The sequence below is a fragment of the Pseudorca crassidens genome, chromosome 12 (genome assembly GCF_039906515.1).
Source record: "Pseudorca crassidens isolate mPseCra1 chromosome 12, mPseCra1.hap1, whole genome shotgun sequence".
Taxonomy (NCBI): Eukaryota; Metazoa; Chordata; class Mammalia; order Artiodactyla; family Delphinidae; genus Pseudorca; species Pseudorca crassidens.
Window position 1 is genome coordinate 84,981,931 of NC_090307.1, and position 18,672 is coordinate 85,000,602.

Sequence of the window (18,672 nt, forward strand, 5' to 3'; positions counted from 1 at the left end):
TGAGGGCAAAACCCTTTTTATCTTTTTGTCCAAGGAGACCTATCCTTTTGATTCCCAGGTATCTTGCATTGAAAACCTGAGGTTTTCTTTCTTTGCCTTTAATATCTTAGATATTCACGCGGCTGCCAAAGAAATAGCTGAAGTCAATGAAATTAATTTGGAGAAAGTCTGGGACATGTTGTTGGAAAAATGGCTGTGCCCGTCTGCGAAACCTGGTGAAGTAAGTGCTTGTTCTGAGCATGTCTGTTGTTGAGTATGAGCTGATGGCTTCTTCTCAAAGGCTAATTATTTGTCTTGCAATGATACGACTTCTAATTAGGAGCACGGGATGTTAGAAGGAGCATTGGAGCATTTTAATGCCTTCTGTTGTCTGATGAGTTTCAATGGGGTTGTTTACGTTTTCTTTTCCTTTAAATGTTGTTTTGCTGCTATTCTACCTTTTTTTTTTTAACTTGCCAATGTTTTTTTTATTGAAGTATAGTTGATACATTCTACCTTTTAATTGATGAATTAAATTAATTTCAGATGAATTTCAGATGAATTCTTGTATAAAAGAAGTGGCCTATTCTTAGACTCAGATTCATGTGATTATTTTATTTTTTTATTTTGAAATAATTTTAAAGGTACAGAAAAGTTGCAAGAATAGTATAAAAGAATTCCCTGTATACCCTTCACCCAGATCTATCAGTTTTTAACATTTTGCCACATCTGCTTCATCACTCTCCCTATAATATATTTACACATAACATTTTTCTGAACCATTTGAGAGTAAATTACATGTGTCATGCCCCTTTACCCCTTAAGAATTAAGTTTGTAGTTCGAAGAACAAGGATTTTCTCTTAACCACAGTATAATTATCAAAATCAGATAATTTAGTATTGATACAATTTTGATACAATATTGGTAAAATACATATATATATTATGTATACCTGAATTTATGGTCCATGTTACAGTTTAACCAGTTGTGCCAATAATGTTCCTTACAGCAGTTTTCTCCTCTGGGACCAGAATCTAATCCAGGATTATGTGTTGCATTTATTTGTCATGTCTCTAATCTCTTTTACTCTAGAACAGCTCCATAACTTTTCTGTCTTTCATGACACTGACATTTTTGAACAGTTTAGGCCCGTTATTTTGCCCCTCAACTTGGGCTTGTCTGTGTCCTCATGATAAGATTGGAGTTACGCATTTTGGATAGAGTATTACCTGAGTGATTGTGTGTCTTGCCCAGGGTCTGACATCTGGGGGCACACGATGTCTCTTTGCCCTAATAGGGATGTTAATTTAGCTAATTTGGTTATGCTGTTGTCCATTTCTGTACCACATAATTACTACGTTTCCTCTTATAATTATTAGGGGAGATGTTTTGAGACAGTGAAATATTCTGTTCTTCAGATTCCCCCCTGCACCACACATGTGCCTTGATTTAGACTCTACTGATGATTCTTACCTGAATCTGTTTTATCTGTGGCGGGACCTGGACATTTTTGAAGGATGCAGGCCATTTGGTTTATAAAATGGCTCGTTCTGGGTTTACTGATGTTTCTCATGATTAGATTCAGGTTATGGAGTCTTAGCAGCGTACTCTATAGGGGGTGTGTTCTCTTCAGATAGGAGAACACATAGCATCAGTTTTTTAGAAATAATATTAACATCTAAATTCATGATGGGACTCGGCAATCCAAATACAGAATCTTCGGAATTGTTTCTTCTGAGTTTTCAGGCAGAATTTAATGAGGGAGATTCTATAATTCCTCTATCCACCTAGGCAGGTATCCTTGGGGAAAAAAATCCATTTTTAAACAAATAGTATAACTAACATGACATTAGATTTTCAACTAGTGGTTTTTATATTCCTTGGCGTTCACTTTAACAAGTATTTTTTGAGTATTTACCAAGAGCAAGGACTGTGTATCAGTGGAAACAGAGGACTTGGAAGCATATCCAGGCCACGTAGAATCTGTGTTTGACTCAAACCCACATGTTTTAACTTATGCATAAACCTGGAGCACTAAACTGAAAGCCCCTTGATACCAGGAACTGTGTTTATACATATAGCACCTAATACATTTCTTTGTAAGTCCCCATAAATATATACTGAATTAAGGGATAACTCATAAAATTCATGGAGTCCTTTCTTTTTAAAAATTACCCAATGAATGTAAGCTCCAGGAGGACAGGAATATTTGTTTTATTCACTCAGGCAAATGCCTGGTGCATGGTAAGTGCTCGGTACATATTTGTTGACTGAATGAATGTGAGTAACCCCATTTTTTAAAGCAAGAATCTTCTCATAAAGTAATGAATTACACTGTAATTCCCTGTCTGTAAATAAAAATTTTTTTATAAATCTTTTTTTTTTTTGCTGTCATCAAACATGGAGGTGCTGGGGGTTGAACCCAGGGCCTCATGTATGCTCAGCGTGCACTCTACCACTGAGCTACACCTCCTCCTCTAAATATAATTTTGTATATTGGGTTTTTTCATCTAATAGACTTTCATAAGCTTATACAGTCAACCAAGTTTCTTCAATTTTTAACTTTTTTTCTTTCACTTTTTCAAAGCCACCATCAGAATTATTTGAACTTCAGGAAGATGAAGCACTACGAAGGTATTCTTCCTGTACTTACGTTTGTCTACATCCTGTTGCCTAGTAGGAATCTTACCAATGAATGTGTTAGACATTGGACTTTCTTGGTATAACTTGGATCAGAACCTCTGAGAAGAATCAGTTCATTGATATATGGCTGTGAGTGTGTTAAGTATCTCCAGTGGAATAAATAAAAAACAACCAAGATCCAGAGTTTCTGAACCCTCAGTGAGTTCCCACTAGAACACCTTTAGCAGAGAATGTACATTGAGCAAAGGAAAACTCTTCTGTAGCTAGGACTCTGCCCCAGACCCCTGTGTATTCTCTCTCCCTGGGGAGCTAGGCTGGTTCAGATATAGGCCACCAGGATTTCTTTTTCCCTTCTAACCTAAGACTGAGACCTAGAAAGGCACATTGGTGTTACGTAGTGTGCTAAGTCTGACTAGTCATGGCTTGCTCTCTTGAGAAGACTATATCTGTGCTCAAATCAGAAAATGTGATAATCTATTAATGATGCTTGGCATAGGCATGGGAAAGGGAGTGGTAGCATGCATCCCAGCTTTTTGCCATTCTGGTCTGGACCCAAGTAGCTCAGCTCACTCATGAAGCCCTACACCCTACATTGGCCCTGGAGATCTGATGGTGAGAGAGGATGTGGAAAGATAAACACTGGAAAAGAATTTTTCCTGGTTTGGGGAGAACTGGCCTAGTATCCCCTCCATGCCTTCTTTCCTCTGGTCACCCCTTCGTCCTTGCTTAGTCCTTTAAGGGCAGGGACACCTTTGTCTAAGCAAGAGGTAGCTCCTGGAGCATCTGACTGAACCAGCCACCTGGACAGGCTTAGAGGGAAACAGTTCAGAGAGAGAGAGAGAGGGAGAGAGAGAGTGAGAGAGAGAACCCCAAGAAGGAGATCCCAAAGGGTACTTCATGCCAATTTCATAACTTCCTGCCTTTTCCCAGTGGAATCTCCACCCCCCTCCCCTTCCAGTACACCTGATTGTCTTGCCCTTCTCTGGAGGGGGCCAGTCAGCCCTGAGTCCAGAGGTTAAAACGTGCCACTAACAAGGTCCTGTGAACTAAACCTGAAGTTTCCATGTGTAGCGTTCAATGTACTTTGCAGCTATGGTTAGTATGATTTGTATTAATTCCTTAACTAGAAAGAATATACGTTTTGGGAGGTTGACTAGCCATTTCATAGATGAGAGGACTGACGCGTGACATTTATTGTCTTTATTATCTTCTTTAGCTGTGAAGGAACTCAAGAAAAAAATTAAGCACCCTTTAAAGGAGATAGCCCTTCAGGGCTGCGTTTGGGATGTCTAATGACTTTTTCTATGGAGAGTAAAACAGGTCTCTTGTTTTGCTAACCTCTCACTAAGTTAAAGTCTAAATGTAATTAACAATTTTTTTTCAGAGTCCTGTATCTCCTTCTGTCTCGTCCGGTTGATTATAGTTCAAGAATGCTGTTCATTTTTGCAACATCAGCTACAACTGTAAGCTCTACGAACTTAGTCGAAGCTCATCTTTACATCTAAGCTTAACATTTTTTCCTGCATATTTACCATTTACAAATGATTAAGATAATGCTCACTTCTGTACTTACTCAAAGTACGTCTTACTCTACAGATGAGGATTGTAGTATCTGCCGAGCTCCGTTTAGTGCTGGCTTCTGAAACATCCTGCTTGGCAAACTGAGTGGTGCAGCTGTTGACAATTCCCATGGGTTATCCACATTCACTGTTTTAACGCCCTGGTCCAGCTGCATCCCTAATACCAGAGGCCCCAACGAGCCAGCCTGAGAGAAGTCTCCACCCTGGTCTCCAGGCCCTGCCTGAGCTGTCACACCCCTCCCCACTAAACTCTAGGGATAACTTTCCCTTATACCTAAAGGCAACTCGATCTCCGGCCTTCAGGCTTTTACATATAGAAATGTTCTCTGGGGCAGTTGGAGCAGAGGGAGAGTAAAGGTGTAGATAGAAGGAAGAATGGGGAAAAGGCTGAGATGCTGATTGTGTGTCTTTGACCGCAAGGGGGGAAAAATCCCTTCTTGCGTATTAGTTTATCTGATAGTCATTCTTTCAAGTAAAAATGGTGTTCCATGAAAAGTGCCTGGTTCAGCTCACAGCTCAGTCATACAAGGGCTTTTCCCTGAAAAAACCCATGGCCTCGCGGTGTGCTTTACGAGTACCTCCTGTTCAGTCATGTAGAACATTAATGAATATGTTTTGATTAATTAATAGTAACACGTATTCAAGTGTGAACTCATAGTACTATATTCAGGAGTTGAGGTTTAATAAAATTAATTCTTATTGCTTCAAGAACCTTCTTAAGTGGACGTCTCTTGTTTGCAATACTGCAAATGTGAAGAATGTGGTGGCTGCCACAGCAGGTGGGTGTCCTACCGTTCACCCACCAGTGCTTTTGCACCATCAGTGCAAATATTAACACAGTGTAAAAGGCAGGTATACCATTATAGTATTATTACAAAAATGGTTCTAACTATTTTCCTTCTCAAAGAGTGTAAGAAACCCTCCAGCCCCCATGCAGGGGTCCATGGAACACACTTTAAGAACCACTGACTCCCTAAGGGCAGACATAGACTTTAATGTTTTAAAAACTGATGTGGCTCATGTTACCTAGATGGAAACTCAGTTATCCAACTACAACACGCGGCACAGCTCTACAAACCTCTTTTGGTCTTACAGACGTTAGGTGTGCACCAGCTCACTTTCGCCCACAGAACGCGAGCCCTGCAGTGTCTGCTCTATTTGGCTGACAAGGAAACTGTAGAATCTCTCTTCAAAAAACCCATTGAAGAAGTGAAGTAAGTGGAAGTTTAAAAATCGTATTAATAGAAAACAGATTCTTTGGAAGCATAACTTTTAAGCCCCATAGTTCAGAAGAGCGCGTTAGAGGGGCCTTGTCAACGTGGTTCTGTTGCCTCGGGTGTCCTTGACGTTCTGACAAAGGGGAAACAGGCCTTTAAGAACATCTTATTTCCCTCGAGTCTTTGAGACATTTAGAAACTGAGTGTTTTCTTCATCTTGCTCAGATTGATTTCTTTTTATATATGTATAAATTTATTTTATTTATTTATTTTTGGCTGCGTTGGGTCTTTGTTGCTGTGCACGGGCTTTCTCTAGTTGCAGCGAGCGAAGGCTACTCTTCGTTGCAGTGTGCAGGCTTCTCATTGCAGTGGCTTCTCTTATTGTGGAGCATGGGCTCTAGGTGCGTGGACTTCAGTAGTTATGGCTCACAGGCTCAGTAGTTGTGGCACATAGGCTTTGTTGCTCCGCGGCAGGCAGATTCTTAACCACTGCGCCACCAGGGAAGCCCCTCAAATTGATTTCTTTCTAATATTCCATGACTATATTTAGAAGCTTAAAATAGACATTTAACAACAAACTGTCTGATATTTCCAAGGGAAATTATTTTAAATGTAAATATGGTCAGTGAGGATGATTCCCATACATGCCTCTGTTTTCCAGATCTTATTTGAAATGTATAACTTTTCTGGCATCATTTGAGGCTCTGAATATCCCCATCACATATGAATTATTTTGCAACAGTCCTAAAGAAGGAATGATTAAAGGTCTATGGAAAAACCACAGCCACGAATCCATGGTATGTACACAGAGTCATCCGGCAGTGGGGCCTCCGTCTTCTCAGATGCTCTTGTGTTCACTCAGCTGTCTGCCACCACTCAGAGTTCTGAAAGACAGAACCAGAGGAACTCTTGGTTCCTGAACAGGTCTACTGCTCTGAGGGCTTCCTGACTTTCCTATCCTGGCAGGTGACAAGGCAACTTGGAAGTCCCCTTACCTCTCTCCCTGAAAGCCTAAGGCCTGAAGCCATCCCACCTACCCGAGGGAACACTTTTATAATCCCTCCCCAAGTCCTGCCTGTCCTCATCTAGACAGACTTCCCTGTGTAGGGAGTATTGTTTCTCTTCCTTCTAGTTACTGGTGGGAATGTAGTCTCTGAGGCATTTGGAGCCCAGGGCGAGAAGTGTATAAGGCCAACAGGCAAACTGTTCTAGGACAGATGAAACAAAGCGGGGAGGAAGGGGAGTCTGAGATGCTGTGAGTCCATAACGGCAAGAAAGAAAAAGAATAATTTTTTTTTTCTTTCCCTAGAGAGATGAGGGCCTTCACTGAAATTAGGCAATAGACACACTTAGACTATAAGCATGTTTTGTCTTTAGCTGCCCTACCTTTTCCAAAGGTGGTTTGATTTACTGGTGTCTTGAAACAGTATGAATTTTTTTTTTGTCTGCTTCAGGCCGTAAGGTTGGTGACTGAGCTTTGTTTAGAATACAAAATCTATGACCTGCAGCTTTGGAATGGACTCTTGCAAAAGCTTCTTGGCTTCAGAATGGTAAGTAAGACTCAGTGCCCTAGACTGCAGTATATTTTAAAGATTTTGCACAGCATCTCCTAAACATTTTGCACTGATACTTGTTATTGAACAGATGGATGCTGAAAACATTCACTCTCACTGGCTTCATGCCCAACTTAAAGAACTTGGCGTTAGGCCAGAGAAAGTGCAAACTCAAAACTGACATAAATTTCATTGGAAACAAATGGAAGTTTCCCTGGCCTCTTTTGATGTTTGTGAATTTGTAAGTGACCTTCTCTGGTGGTCCTCATGGAAGATAAATTTTACTGATATTCTTGTGCAAGTTTAATTTTCACATTGGAATTTTCTGTTTGGGTGGTCTTCAGAACTTTTGTGTTTTATTTTTTCAGATTCCTTATCTAAGGAAGGTTTTAACAGCCATTTCTAGCATCTATTCTTTATGGCAGGTATGTAGTTTTCTAAAGTAAATTTTACAGAATTTAATCTTTATACTCACCGGCTAGTGCTGGATACACTGGATTAAGTAGTCAGCTCCTCAGTGAAGCTGCAGGTTGCTGTTCCATTAAAGTGGTGCCTGGACCCAGAAAACTCAGCTTGGACATTGTCTCATCCACGACATCACTTCTCCCAGTTCTTCAGGCCTCAGGAATCACATCTTCATTTATGCCTTCAAAACACTTTGGCTCAACTATAACATTGGTCACGGTATAATTTATTTAAATCACACATTCGACTGCCCCTCTTGGACTTTGAGGACCCTTAAAGTCAAAGACCATGTCTTATTCATCTTTTCTAAATTTCATGTGTTGTTCACACACATTATATACATATATATATATATATATAATAGAAATATATAATTTATTCTTAGTTTAATAAATTAGAACATATGCTGAGTAAAACATGAAAATCTTTCTTTACCATTTCCCTTCATAATTATCTCCCCCGAAGTGACTACTGTTGACAATTTCTTATGTTTTCTTCTAGAGCTTTCCTATTATATATAAGCAGGGGTGTGGGCGCATATATGTGTGGGTGTGGGTGTTGTGTGTGTATGTATTCATTTTGGTACATATAAATGCAATCACATTCTAGACAAAGTGTTTTTTTCCACATAACAATGTATCTTGGAGATAGTTTCACATCAGCACGTATAGATCTTTTTTTTTTTTGATATAATTCACACATAAAATTTACCCTTTTAAAGTGTACAGTTAGGTGGCTTTTAGTATATTCACAGAGTGTGTTACCAACACCACTATCTAATTCTAGAACATTTTCTTCACCCTGAAAATATACCCCATATCCATCACGGATCATTCATTCCTTCTTCCCCCCTCCCTCTAGCCGCTGGTAACCACTAGTCTACTTACAGTCTCTATGGATTTATCTCTTCTGGGCATTTCATATCAATGGAGTCATACAATATGTGGCCTTTGTGCTTCTTTCACTTACCATAATGTTTTCAATGTTCAGCTACATAATCGCATGTATCATACCTTTTTTTAAAAAAAATTAATTAATTAATTTATTTTTGGCTTCATTGGGTCTTTGTTGCTTCACACGGGCTTTCTCTAGTTGCAACGAGCGGGGGCTACTCTTTGTTGTGGTGCGTGGGCTTCTCATTGCAGTGGCTTCTCTTGCTGCGGAGTACGGGCTCTAGGCACGCAAGCTTTAGTAGTTGTGGCACACTGGCTCAGTAGTTGTGGCTCGCGGGCTCTAGAGCACGGGCTCAGTAATTGTGGCGCACAGGCTTAGGTGCTCTGCGGCATGTGGGATCTTCCCAGACCAGGGCTCCAACCCATGTCCCCTGAATTGGCAGGCAGATTCTCAACCACTGAGCCACCAAGGAAATCCCATATCTTTCCTTTTTATTGCTGAATAATGTTTCATCATATGGATAGACCACATTTTATTTATCCATTCATCAGTTGATGGATATTTGGGTTGGTTCCACTTTTTGATTATTATGAATAATGCTACTCTGTGAACATTTGTGTATAAGTGAACATATGTTTTTGTTTCTTTTGAGTGTGTACCTAGGAGTGGAATTATTGGGTCTTACAATGACTATGTTTAATCTTTTGAGGTATTTCTTTTTTTTTTTTTTTTTTTGGTACGCGGGCCTCTCACTGCTGTGCTCCGGATGCGTAGGCTCAGCGGCCATGGCTCACGGGCCCAGCCGCTCCACGGCATGTGGGATCTTCCCGGACCGGGGCATGAACCCGTGTCCCCTGCATCGGCAGGCGGACTCTCAACCACTGCGCCACCAGGGAAGCCCTATTTCATGATTTTTAACTCTTAATTGTTCTCCAAAATGTGGAATAAAGTGTATCATAAGTTATTTAACCACTCCTCCTGTTGATGGAAATTTATGTGTTGCCTTATTTATTTTCTGAAATTCTTTCTCTCCTTCCGCCTTTCCTATGGTCCTAGCACAATGTCTGGCACATACATAGACTTAGTATAAATTTTGTTTTCTGAATTGAGTTCTGACACTTTTTTCCCAAATGCAACAATAATGAATCGTGGAAAGATACATGGACCCCAATGTTCATAGCAACACTATATGTTTACAGTAGCAAAGATACAGAAGCAATCTAAATGCCCATCAACAGATGAGTGGATAAAGAAGCTATGGTGTAGATAGATAGATACAATGGAATACTACCCAGCCATAAAAAAAGAATACAATTTTGCCATTTGCAGTAACATGCTTAATGAAGTAAATCAGATAGAGAAAGACAAATACTGTAAGATATCACTTATATGCGGAATCTAAACAAATAATACAAATGAGTGTGTATGTAAAACAGAAACAGACTCAGAGAAAACAAACAAGTGGTTACCAGAGGGAAGCGGGGAGTGGCAAATTAGGGATATGGGATGAAGAGGTACAAACTACTACATATGAAACAGATAAGCAACAAGGATATAGTATATAGCACAAGGAATTATAGCCATTATCTTATAATAACTTTTAGTGGAGTATAATCTGTGAAAATACTGAATCACTTGCATATAATATTTTAAATCAACTATACTTCAGTTTTTTCAAATATAAATAAATAAGGTATTTTGCAGAGCAAAATTAATAATAATGAATCAGCCAGGATTATATGTTAATATCCTGAAATATACAGTTATGAAGAAAATTCTCCTAGAATCTTAATGATCTAGAACTGGGAGATATCAACTTATAATTTTGGTCTTAACATCAAGAATATAAGCTCTAAGTGTATATAGTTCTGTGACTGCAAAATAAAGAGAGGTTCATAAGATCCCAGACATGAATTCTTTAATAAACTTGTTTCCGCAGGTTCCCTACTTCAGCAGAGCCTGGCAGCGCGTGGTTCAGATACCGCTACTTTCAGGTATCTTTCTCTCCCCTCTCCCCGACACACTGACAGTAGCCTTTTATACTTATGCATATAGACACATTATTGTTGCTTTTAATTTTCAGCCTCTTGTCCTTTAAGCCCCAGTCAGCTGTCAGATTGTTGTGAGAGTCTCATCGCTGTCCTAGAGTAAGTAAAATATTTGTTTTCCTACCCCCCAAAATCAGATTTGTTGCCTATAAAATTCCTTTCTAATAAACGTTCCTGTGAGTAATTCCTTTTTGGGGGGAAGTTAAGCATACCACTTGATTTGAAAATAAAATATCTCTATTATTTTTACAATGTCTACTTTCCACATGCAGTGCAACTAGTGAACTTATATTCAACCTGCATTCCCTAAACTTTGTACCCAGTTTTAATGTGAGTATAGAGCACCTTTGTGACTACCGTAAATCATACAGTGTTGTCTCATGGATTTTGAGTCTTCTAAGTATTCGTCTTTAGCCATGTATAGACTTTCAGCCACAATTATAGCTGCAGTCAGGAGTCTGTGTTCCTGTAGATCAAGTCTTTTATTCCACGAAGGATGTCATAAAAGGCTCAAACTACTCATTACTAGGCATACGTTATGCACCAGCATTTTAATGTTTAAAATTACTGAAACCGTAAACAGGTAACCACTGTGGAAAACTAGGAAGGCCAGTATAATCTAGTGAATATGACAGGTTATTAACTAATTACCGTGCTCTCTTGAAGATGTCCAGTTTCAGATGATCTTGACCTGATCAGAGTGGCCAGGCAGTATGTCCAGTTAGAGCTTCCAGCTTTTGCATTAGCCTGTCTAATGCTCATGCCCCACTCGGAAAAAAGGCACCAGGAAATAAAGGTATTTTGCAAAATGTTCCTCCGGGGCTGCCAAGGGTGTGGAAGGTCTCATGCTGCATGTCCCCTGCAAAAGGTTCCACTTTCTTTTCGCTAAACCTGTAAAGCATGAGTGGGGTGGAAGGTTTGTGTGGGGGTCTGGTGGGAGGCAAGACTGAGAGACAGATGAAGGTTTGTCTGACGGATGCCCGAAGAGGAGTTTGCACCTTATTCTTTATCAGTGGGGAACAGTGAATTTTCCTGCCAGAATAAAGTGAAATGATCAGGCAGTATTTTTGAAGGAATAATCCACGTGGGCCTGATCAGAGGAGAGAGGGGGCGAGAAGTGAAACTCTTGGGAATCATTGCATTTGAATAGGAATTATCCAACAATCTTGTGGCTAGGCAGGGGAAGCCTGAGGGGATAAGTACCCAAAGTAGGGTGGTGGCAACGAAAATGAGCTAGGTGGGAAAGATACAGCTTTACTTGGTGATTAGATGTGGGAGATAAAGGAGAGAAGAGTCAGGTTGTGTGTGGGTGTCTAACAAAGGCACCACGAGCCTTCTGAGGATAGAACTTTTAAAAATAACTCCCATCCCCTTTATACTATAGAATAAATAGAACAAAGCATTTGGAAACGTTTTACAATTATTTCCCCACGGGTAGAGAAGCCAGTACGTAGAGATCTATATAAGTGAGCATAATTTTTATTTCTCACTTGCTCTATTCGTTGCATTTCTTCAGAGCCATCTGTGCCTGTCTTTGACTTTGTTCCTTTTTGACTTCTTAAACTCATCCATTGATGCTTTTCAGAGTTTTAGTATTTAAATAGATTCCTTTTGGCACTTAGAATGACAAAATGCTTATTAAGCAACTCTTTGCTGTTGGAATAGTTATTTGTAAAATGCTTTTTTTCCTTATTTCAATAATTTTGTTGTTGTTGATAGAGGTGGTTTTTTTCCTGTAGTAGATATGCTTTATGATATTTCAAATTTAAAAATGAAAACCTTCCAGGTTTGACAGAAATTAGTAGTAATTATACTTTTCCATTAATTATGTTTTGATTTTTTTTCTCTAGAATTTTCTGGGCTCCTGTGACCCTCAGATCATTTTACAGCAGTTAGAGGAACATATGAATACTGGCCAGCTGGCAGGGTTTTCACATCAAGTAAGAGGCAATTTCCTCTCCCTTTTGTTATGAAAAACTTGATATTAGAAGGTAATAAATTTTCCCCAAACCAAGATTAAGCTGAAAACCTACCATCTCGATCTGTTTGTTAATATATACAATTATTTGGCTTTCATTAAGGCCTCATTAAATTTTTAAAATGCAGGGACCCTGGCTGTCTTGTTTATTTAGTGCTCTACTCAGTGGAAAATCTGTAGCCTTCAATACTTGTCATTGTGAACAGTTTTCCTTGCAAAAAGTCCCAAAGTGCTTAACAACAACTTTTTATTTATTCACTGTATACAGAAATGGACCAAAGCAGTCCCCCCTGCCCACCCTCAAAGAGGAGGCTTAGTCACGATGCGATGATAATTTAACTCCTAATTGTCAGAAATGTTTTGGTATTGAATAAGATGACATGGCATCTAACACATTTTGCGTGTGATGACACCTGTCATTCTACAGGTTAGAAGTCTGGTCCTGAATAATATCATAGATAAGAAGGAGTTTGGGATTTTGGCAAAGACAAAATACTTCCCAGTGTTGAAATCACACATGATGAATACCAACAACGTCACTGAACTAGTAAACTATTTGGCAAATGAGTTAAGGTAAGTTAATAAAATTTTTTAAAAAACAACTTAATGTAGAATTTCCTTAAAATTTATCTTTATTTTGGAGGAAAATATCAAATAATCGTAAAGCTATTTGATTGTAATTAAAGGCTCCAAATAATTAAGCTGTAGCATCACTACGTTACACATACCTTGCTACTAACACATACTAAGAGGTTAGTTGTCTTGTAATCCAATCTCTTGGAACATGAACTTGGAATCAGACAATTAATCAAGCTGCCTGACCTCCCAAAATAGTCCTGCTCTAAAACCCTACATGACAACTTTATTCCTTAGACACTTGACCAAATAATCAGTAGCTATATGTAACATAATTTTTGCTAAGCTTGGTTATCTAATTTTCCAGCACCCACAAGTTTAGAAATAGTAAGCTTCTTGGCATAGGGTTCGGAGGGAATTTGGAAAGTAAAAAGAAGGGAGAAATGGGCTGGCACAGAAGAAAGGGAAAGCTTAGTCAGGATTGAAATGTTTCTGGGTCCATCCCTACATTTGGTCTAACTGTGCTGATCCCTGGAGGTGTCACTTTCTCAGTGCCATGCCATGGATTTCTTTCTGCTTGTTTACCACTTGTGATCCAACCATAATTACAGGTTGTCATTTATGAACAAGTAGTATTTTTTGAGGTAAAATTGATATATATAATCAACTGCACATACTTCAAGTATGCCACTTGATAAATTCTGATATTTGTATACACCTGTGAAGCCATCACCACAGTGGACAGGGCAAACGTATTTATCACTCCCACATTTTCCTCATGCTCCTCTTCTTGTTGATTCCATAGTTTAGATGAAGCTTCCATCTTTATAACTGAATATTACAAGCACTGTGGGAAACCTGTGCCACCAGGAGCCACTCCCTGTGAAACTCTGAAGGTAAATCTGGCCCAGAGTTACTGGGTTCTAACCTGACACGATTTTTATTTCTAGGGTCTTAAAATTGAGCCAACCTGTTCTGGAGATAAATGGATTTTTATGCGTGACTGCATGTATTTTTATATTTCACTTTTTGTATGAGAGAATCCCAGACCAGGAATCAAGAGGCCTAGGTTCCACTCTCGGGTTTATTTATTTAATTTTTTGGCCGCACTGTGCGGCTTGTGGGATCTTAGTTCCCCAACCAGGGATTGAACCCTGGCCCTCGGCAGTGAAAGGGCAGAGTCCTAACCACTGGACCGCCAGGGAACTCCCCGACAAACTAAATTTTAAAGGGCATTGATTAATGTTGTGCTGGAGTATCCATTGCTTTTATTACTTCTTCTTTAATTAGCTAAGACATATACATTCACTATAGAAAAACAAGGAAATCTGGAAGAACGGAACTTCCCTGGTGGTCCAGTGGTTGAGAATCCGCCTTCCAATGCAGGGGATGCCAGTTGGATCCCTGGTTGGGGAACTAAGATCCCACATACCGCGGGGCAACTAAGGCCACACCACAGCTATGGAGCCTGTGCGCTCTGCAGCTCGCGTGCCACAACTACAGAGAAGCCTGTGCGCCATGACGAAAGATCCTGCATGCCACAACTAAGGCCCAATGCAGTCAAATAAATAAATAGTTAGATAGATAGATAGTTTTTTTAAAAAAAGAAATCTGGAAGAGCAAAAATAATAAGAAGAAAACTGATAACTTGAAATCTCAGAAACCAGAGATAAGATCATTCTTAACAATTTGGTGTATGTTCTTCCAAATGTTTTTGTGCATAAAATATGCACGTAAATCATTTATTCCTGTTCTGAACTTAAATATAAGGTAAAAATTTTAATTTTGATCATGTTTTGGTAGTTTTAGTGGACGTAATTAAGTTATTAGCGGTTTTTTTCTTCCCTTGGTCCAGATCAATCACATTAAAATAAGCCTGCATTTTGTTAACATCCATTAATAACTTCCCTTCTCCACTTCCAGTCTGTTGTGCTCAATGACATAAGATTACTTTTTTTAAAAAGGGAGAATATTGATTCAGGAGACAGATTTGTGGCCCTTAAAATGTATCTGTTTTTCTCCAATCATATCTGTCTAAAATGCAAAATAATCTCATACGTAGATTTTTAGCAATATAGTTAAGGGCTTAAGTTCTATAGTTTATCAAACCATTTTCTATTTAAAAAACTAAGTGACACTCATAAAAATGCTTCTGTGTTTCTTCCCATTTAGGTGTTTCTTAATGGATCATAGTAGATCATCAAAACTTTTTTCAAGAAGAATAAGAGGAAGTTTGGAATCTGTTATCAAATGACCCTATTTATTACAGTTTTTAAATTGCGCAATCTGTGTACAGTAGCTATTGTCAGATGTTCCTCGAGAAGTAATAACTAAGATGCTTAATAATAGCATAACAGTCTCATAAAGAACTCATGTCACAAATTAATAAATATTTTCTTTGCCAGTTACGTGTATAACTTGTAAAGACTATTAGTTTTTTGCACTCTATATGAAGGAAAGTTTTTTGCTCCCCCCATAAGAAAAGCAACTACTTATATCCTGTTTCTTCCATCTATATAAATAAGAATGTCAGTCTTTTTAACATCATTCTAGTAAATATGTGTATAATCTTTGCTGCAGAGCGTATCCGTCAGTGGCCAGCCAGAAATACAGAAACCACTCTAGCTAGTTGAAGCAGAGAAGGACTGAGTGTCAGGAATTGGTTACAAAGCTGTCAAGAGGACTGAAAGGCAAAAGGGAGATGAAGAGGGGGCGCTGGAGAAACTAAAGGGAAGGGGCTGTTTGCCTAACATCAGAAGCTGCTTTGAGACTTCCCTGGTGGTCCAGTGGTAAAGAATCCGTCTTCCAATGCAGGGGACGCAGGTTCAATCCCTGGTCAGGGGACTAAGATCCCACATGCCGCAGGGCAACTAAGGCTGTGTGCCGCAACTACAGAGCCTGAGTGCCACAACTACAGAGCCCATGTGCTCTGGAGCCTGTGTGCCAAAACTAGAGAAGAGAAAACCCGAACGCCACAATTAGAAGCCCGCGAGCTGCAGCAAAGAGCCAGCGCACTGCAACGAAAAGTTCCTGCACGCCTCAACGAAGATCCTGTGTGCCGCAACTAAGACCCGACACGGCCAAAAATAAAAATTAAATTAAATAAACAATTAATTAATTAAAAAAAGAGAAAAGGAAGCTGCTTTGCCTCGGAGCTCGGGCGCTGCTGTGCTGGCACTGCTGCCCACGCAGTGCTTGGTCACCCTTGGCTGTAGTGCTGCCGCCTCCAGAAGGGAAAAGAGGCAGGGTTTTGCTTTCTCCAGCCTCCTGATTGTCGTGCCAGTGCCAAGAAATAGCAGGAATGAACAGAAGCCATCTGGCAAGGGGTCTGGGAGACGCAGTCTGCAGGCTGTAAGCCCCCGGCAGGACAGGGCAGGATGGAAGCTGGCCTGCAAGGGTGGCATGGAGTTGAGAGCCTGCAGCCGGGACCCAGCACACAGAAACGTCACTCACACCTCTATCCTGCCTGTGTAGTCTTTTGCTCTACTTGTGAATAAACTGAATTTGATAATGCTAGAATTTGTTTGCCTTTGCCTGTTGAGAAAAATATTATTTCTGTACAGGAAACAACGTGATATGACTAAAAACATGGGTTTTGGATAAAAAACAAGTCTGGGTTTGACCTCTGGCTCTATCACCTACTAGCTGTGTGATCCTGGACAAGTTATATAACGTCTCAAAGCCTTAATCCCCTCGTTTGTAAACCTGCTACTTGCAGTAGGTTTAGATGGTCATCCACTTGCTCTCTTCTGGAAATTTACATCAATATTTTCCACAAACCTTTTTCCTTATTTGGAGTTATTTCCTTAAGATACATTCCCAGGAACAGATTCACCAGATCAAAGGGAATAAAGGATTTTTTTTTTTTTTTTTGACCATGCCGAGTGGCTTGCGGGCTCTTAGTTCCTTAACCTGTGATTGAACCTGTGCCCCTTGCAGTGGAAGCTCAGAGCCCTAACCACTGGACTGCCAGGGAACTCTGAGAAGGACATTTTAAAGACTGGATGCAAATTGCCAAAACTGCATGCATTTCAAAAGGTCTTCTTCACAAAAGCCTATTCCTACCAGAAACATGAATGTCTGCTTTACTGTATCCTCCCCAACGTTGGGTGATCATACTCTTTTTTTTTTTTTCATTTATTTACTTTTGGCTGCGTTGGGTCTTCGTTGCTGCGCGCAGGCTTTCTCTAGTTGCAGCGAGCAGGGGCTACTCTTCGTTGCAGTGCATGGGCTTCTCACTGTGGTGATTTCTCTTCTTGCAGAGCACAGGCTCTAGGCGCATGGGCTTCAGCAGTTGTGGCACATGGGCTTAGTTGCTCTGCGGCATGTGGGGTCTTCCTGGACCAGGGATCGAACCCATGTCCCCTGCATTGGCAGGTGGATCCTTCTTAACCACTGCATCACCAGGGAAGTCCTGGCAATCATACTTTTTTAAACTTTTTGCTAATTTCATAGGTGAAAATAGTGTCTCAGTATTTACATTTGTATTTCTTTAATATCTATGTGATTGAACCTTAAGAAAACTGTAATTATAAGCCTGAGATCACGAGTAGAGCCTGTGATGGTATTCTTGGGCATAAATGTGCAAGGAATGAAAGGGTCAAGTGGTGGCACTAGAACGTAACAAATGGAAATGAACGTTCCGGCTTCATGGACTCAAGCTGCGCTAAAAAAGGAGTTCTTTCCCAGTCTTAACTGGTTTCATTGTTCAGAATAAAGCTCTGGATGTTAACTAGATTTATTGTGGTGACCATTGCATTGTATATACAAATATTGACTCATTATGTTGTACGCCTGAAACTAATGTTATATGTCAATTATCCCTCAAAATAAAATAATTCTAGATTAGGAAAATTTATCAAATAAATTGATGGAAGATTAACAGACATGCACAGTTCTGATAGGTAACGGGTTAGCTTTTGATATGCCAAAGAAGTAGCTTTATGGAATATAAATATATTTGAATTTAAGTTCAGATACATAATTAGCCAGGATACTTTTTGTTGTTATATTTATTATATTTTTATTAGCCATGATCGTTTTTATCTTTCCACTCTTGTCTCCATACAGCCATTCTCCGTCCCCTTCCCTAAGTATATTCTTAAAACATAAGCCCGATCTCATCTTGTCCTGCGTCACACTTTTTACTGGCTCACCATTGTCACTTAACATAAAATCCAAGTCGCCAACTGAGGCACACTGGCACCTTTGCTCAAATTAGAAACAAAGGTCTTGATGAAATAAAAGTTCACATTATAGGACTTCCCTGGCAATCCAGTGCTTAAGACTCCGCGCTTCCACTGCATGGGGCGCAGGTTCGATTCCTGGTCAGGGAACTAAGATCCCGCATGCAGCGCGGCATGGCCAAAAAAAAGAAAATTTTGCATTTTAAGACAAGAAAAACTTAAAACTTTTTCTCTGCTTGTTTTGGCCTCTTTAGTGTGCATTGTGCGTCTGCATTATGCACAACCAGACCTCCCCTGTGGCAGAAATACCTGCACAACCATAAAGCTCAATTTCTCTTCTTCTAGCACCAGCCATGTAACTCCTTAGAACAGGGGTCCCCAAGCCCTGGGCCGTGGACCGATAGCAGCCCACAGCCTGTTAGGAACAGGGCTGCACGGCAGGAGGTGAGTGGCAGACGAGCGAGTGAAGCTTCATCTGCCTCTCCCCATCGCTCACATTACCTCCTGAACCATCCCTCCCCCATCCGTAGAAAAATTGTCTTCCACAAAACC

The 18,672-nt window shown here is 40.0% G+C and overlaps 1 protein-coding gene across 1 annotated transcript in view; it reads left to right on the plus strand.

Moving 5' to 3' along the window:
* The window catches only part of KNTC1 (kinetochore associated 1), a 71,354-nt gene extending 53,683 nt beyond the window's left edge, over nucleotides 1–17,671 (plus strand). The window contains exons 51-64 of the mRNA XM_067701013.1: nucleotides 111–220; nucleotides 2,568–2,614; nucleotides 4,008–4,086; nucleotides 5,299–5,417; nucleotides 6,082–6,217; nucleotides 6,875–6,970; nucleotides 7,342–7,398; nucleotides 10,272–10,326; nucleotides 10,416–10,479; nucleotides 11,047–11,176; nucleotides 12,231–12,320; nucleotides 12,786–12,931; nucleotides 13,740–13,830; nucleotides 15,107–17,671. Coding sequence (XP_067557114.1) covers nucleotides 111–220; nucleotides 2,568–2,614; nucleotides 4,008–4,086; nucleotides 5,299–5,417; nucleotides 6,082–6,217; nucleotides 6,875–6,970; nucleotides 7,342–7,398; nucleotides 10,272–10,326; nucleotides 10,416–10,479; nucleotides 11,047–11,176; nucleotides 12,231–12,320; nucleotides 12,786–12,931; nucleotides 13,740–13,830; nucleotides 15,107–15,127 — 1,241 coding nt within the window. The 3' untranslated portion in view covers nucleotides 15,128–17,671. The remainder of the gene's footprint in view (nucleotides 1–110; nucleotides 221–2,567; nucleotides 2,615–4,007; nucleotides 4,087–5,298; nucleotides 5,418–6,081; nucleotides 6,218–6,874; nucleotides 6,971–7,341; nucleotides 7,399–10,271; nucleotides 10,327–10,415; nucleotides 10,480–11,046; nucleotides 11,177–12,230; nucleotides 12,321–12,785; nucleotides 12,932–13,739; nucleotides 13,831–15,106) is intronic.
* Nucleotides 17,672–18,672: the final 1,001 nt, after the last annotated feature.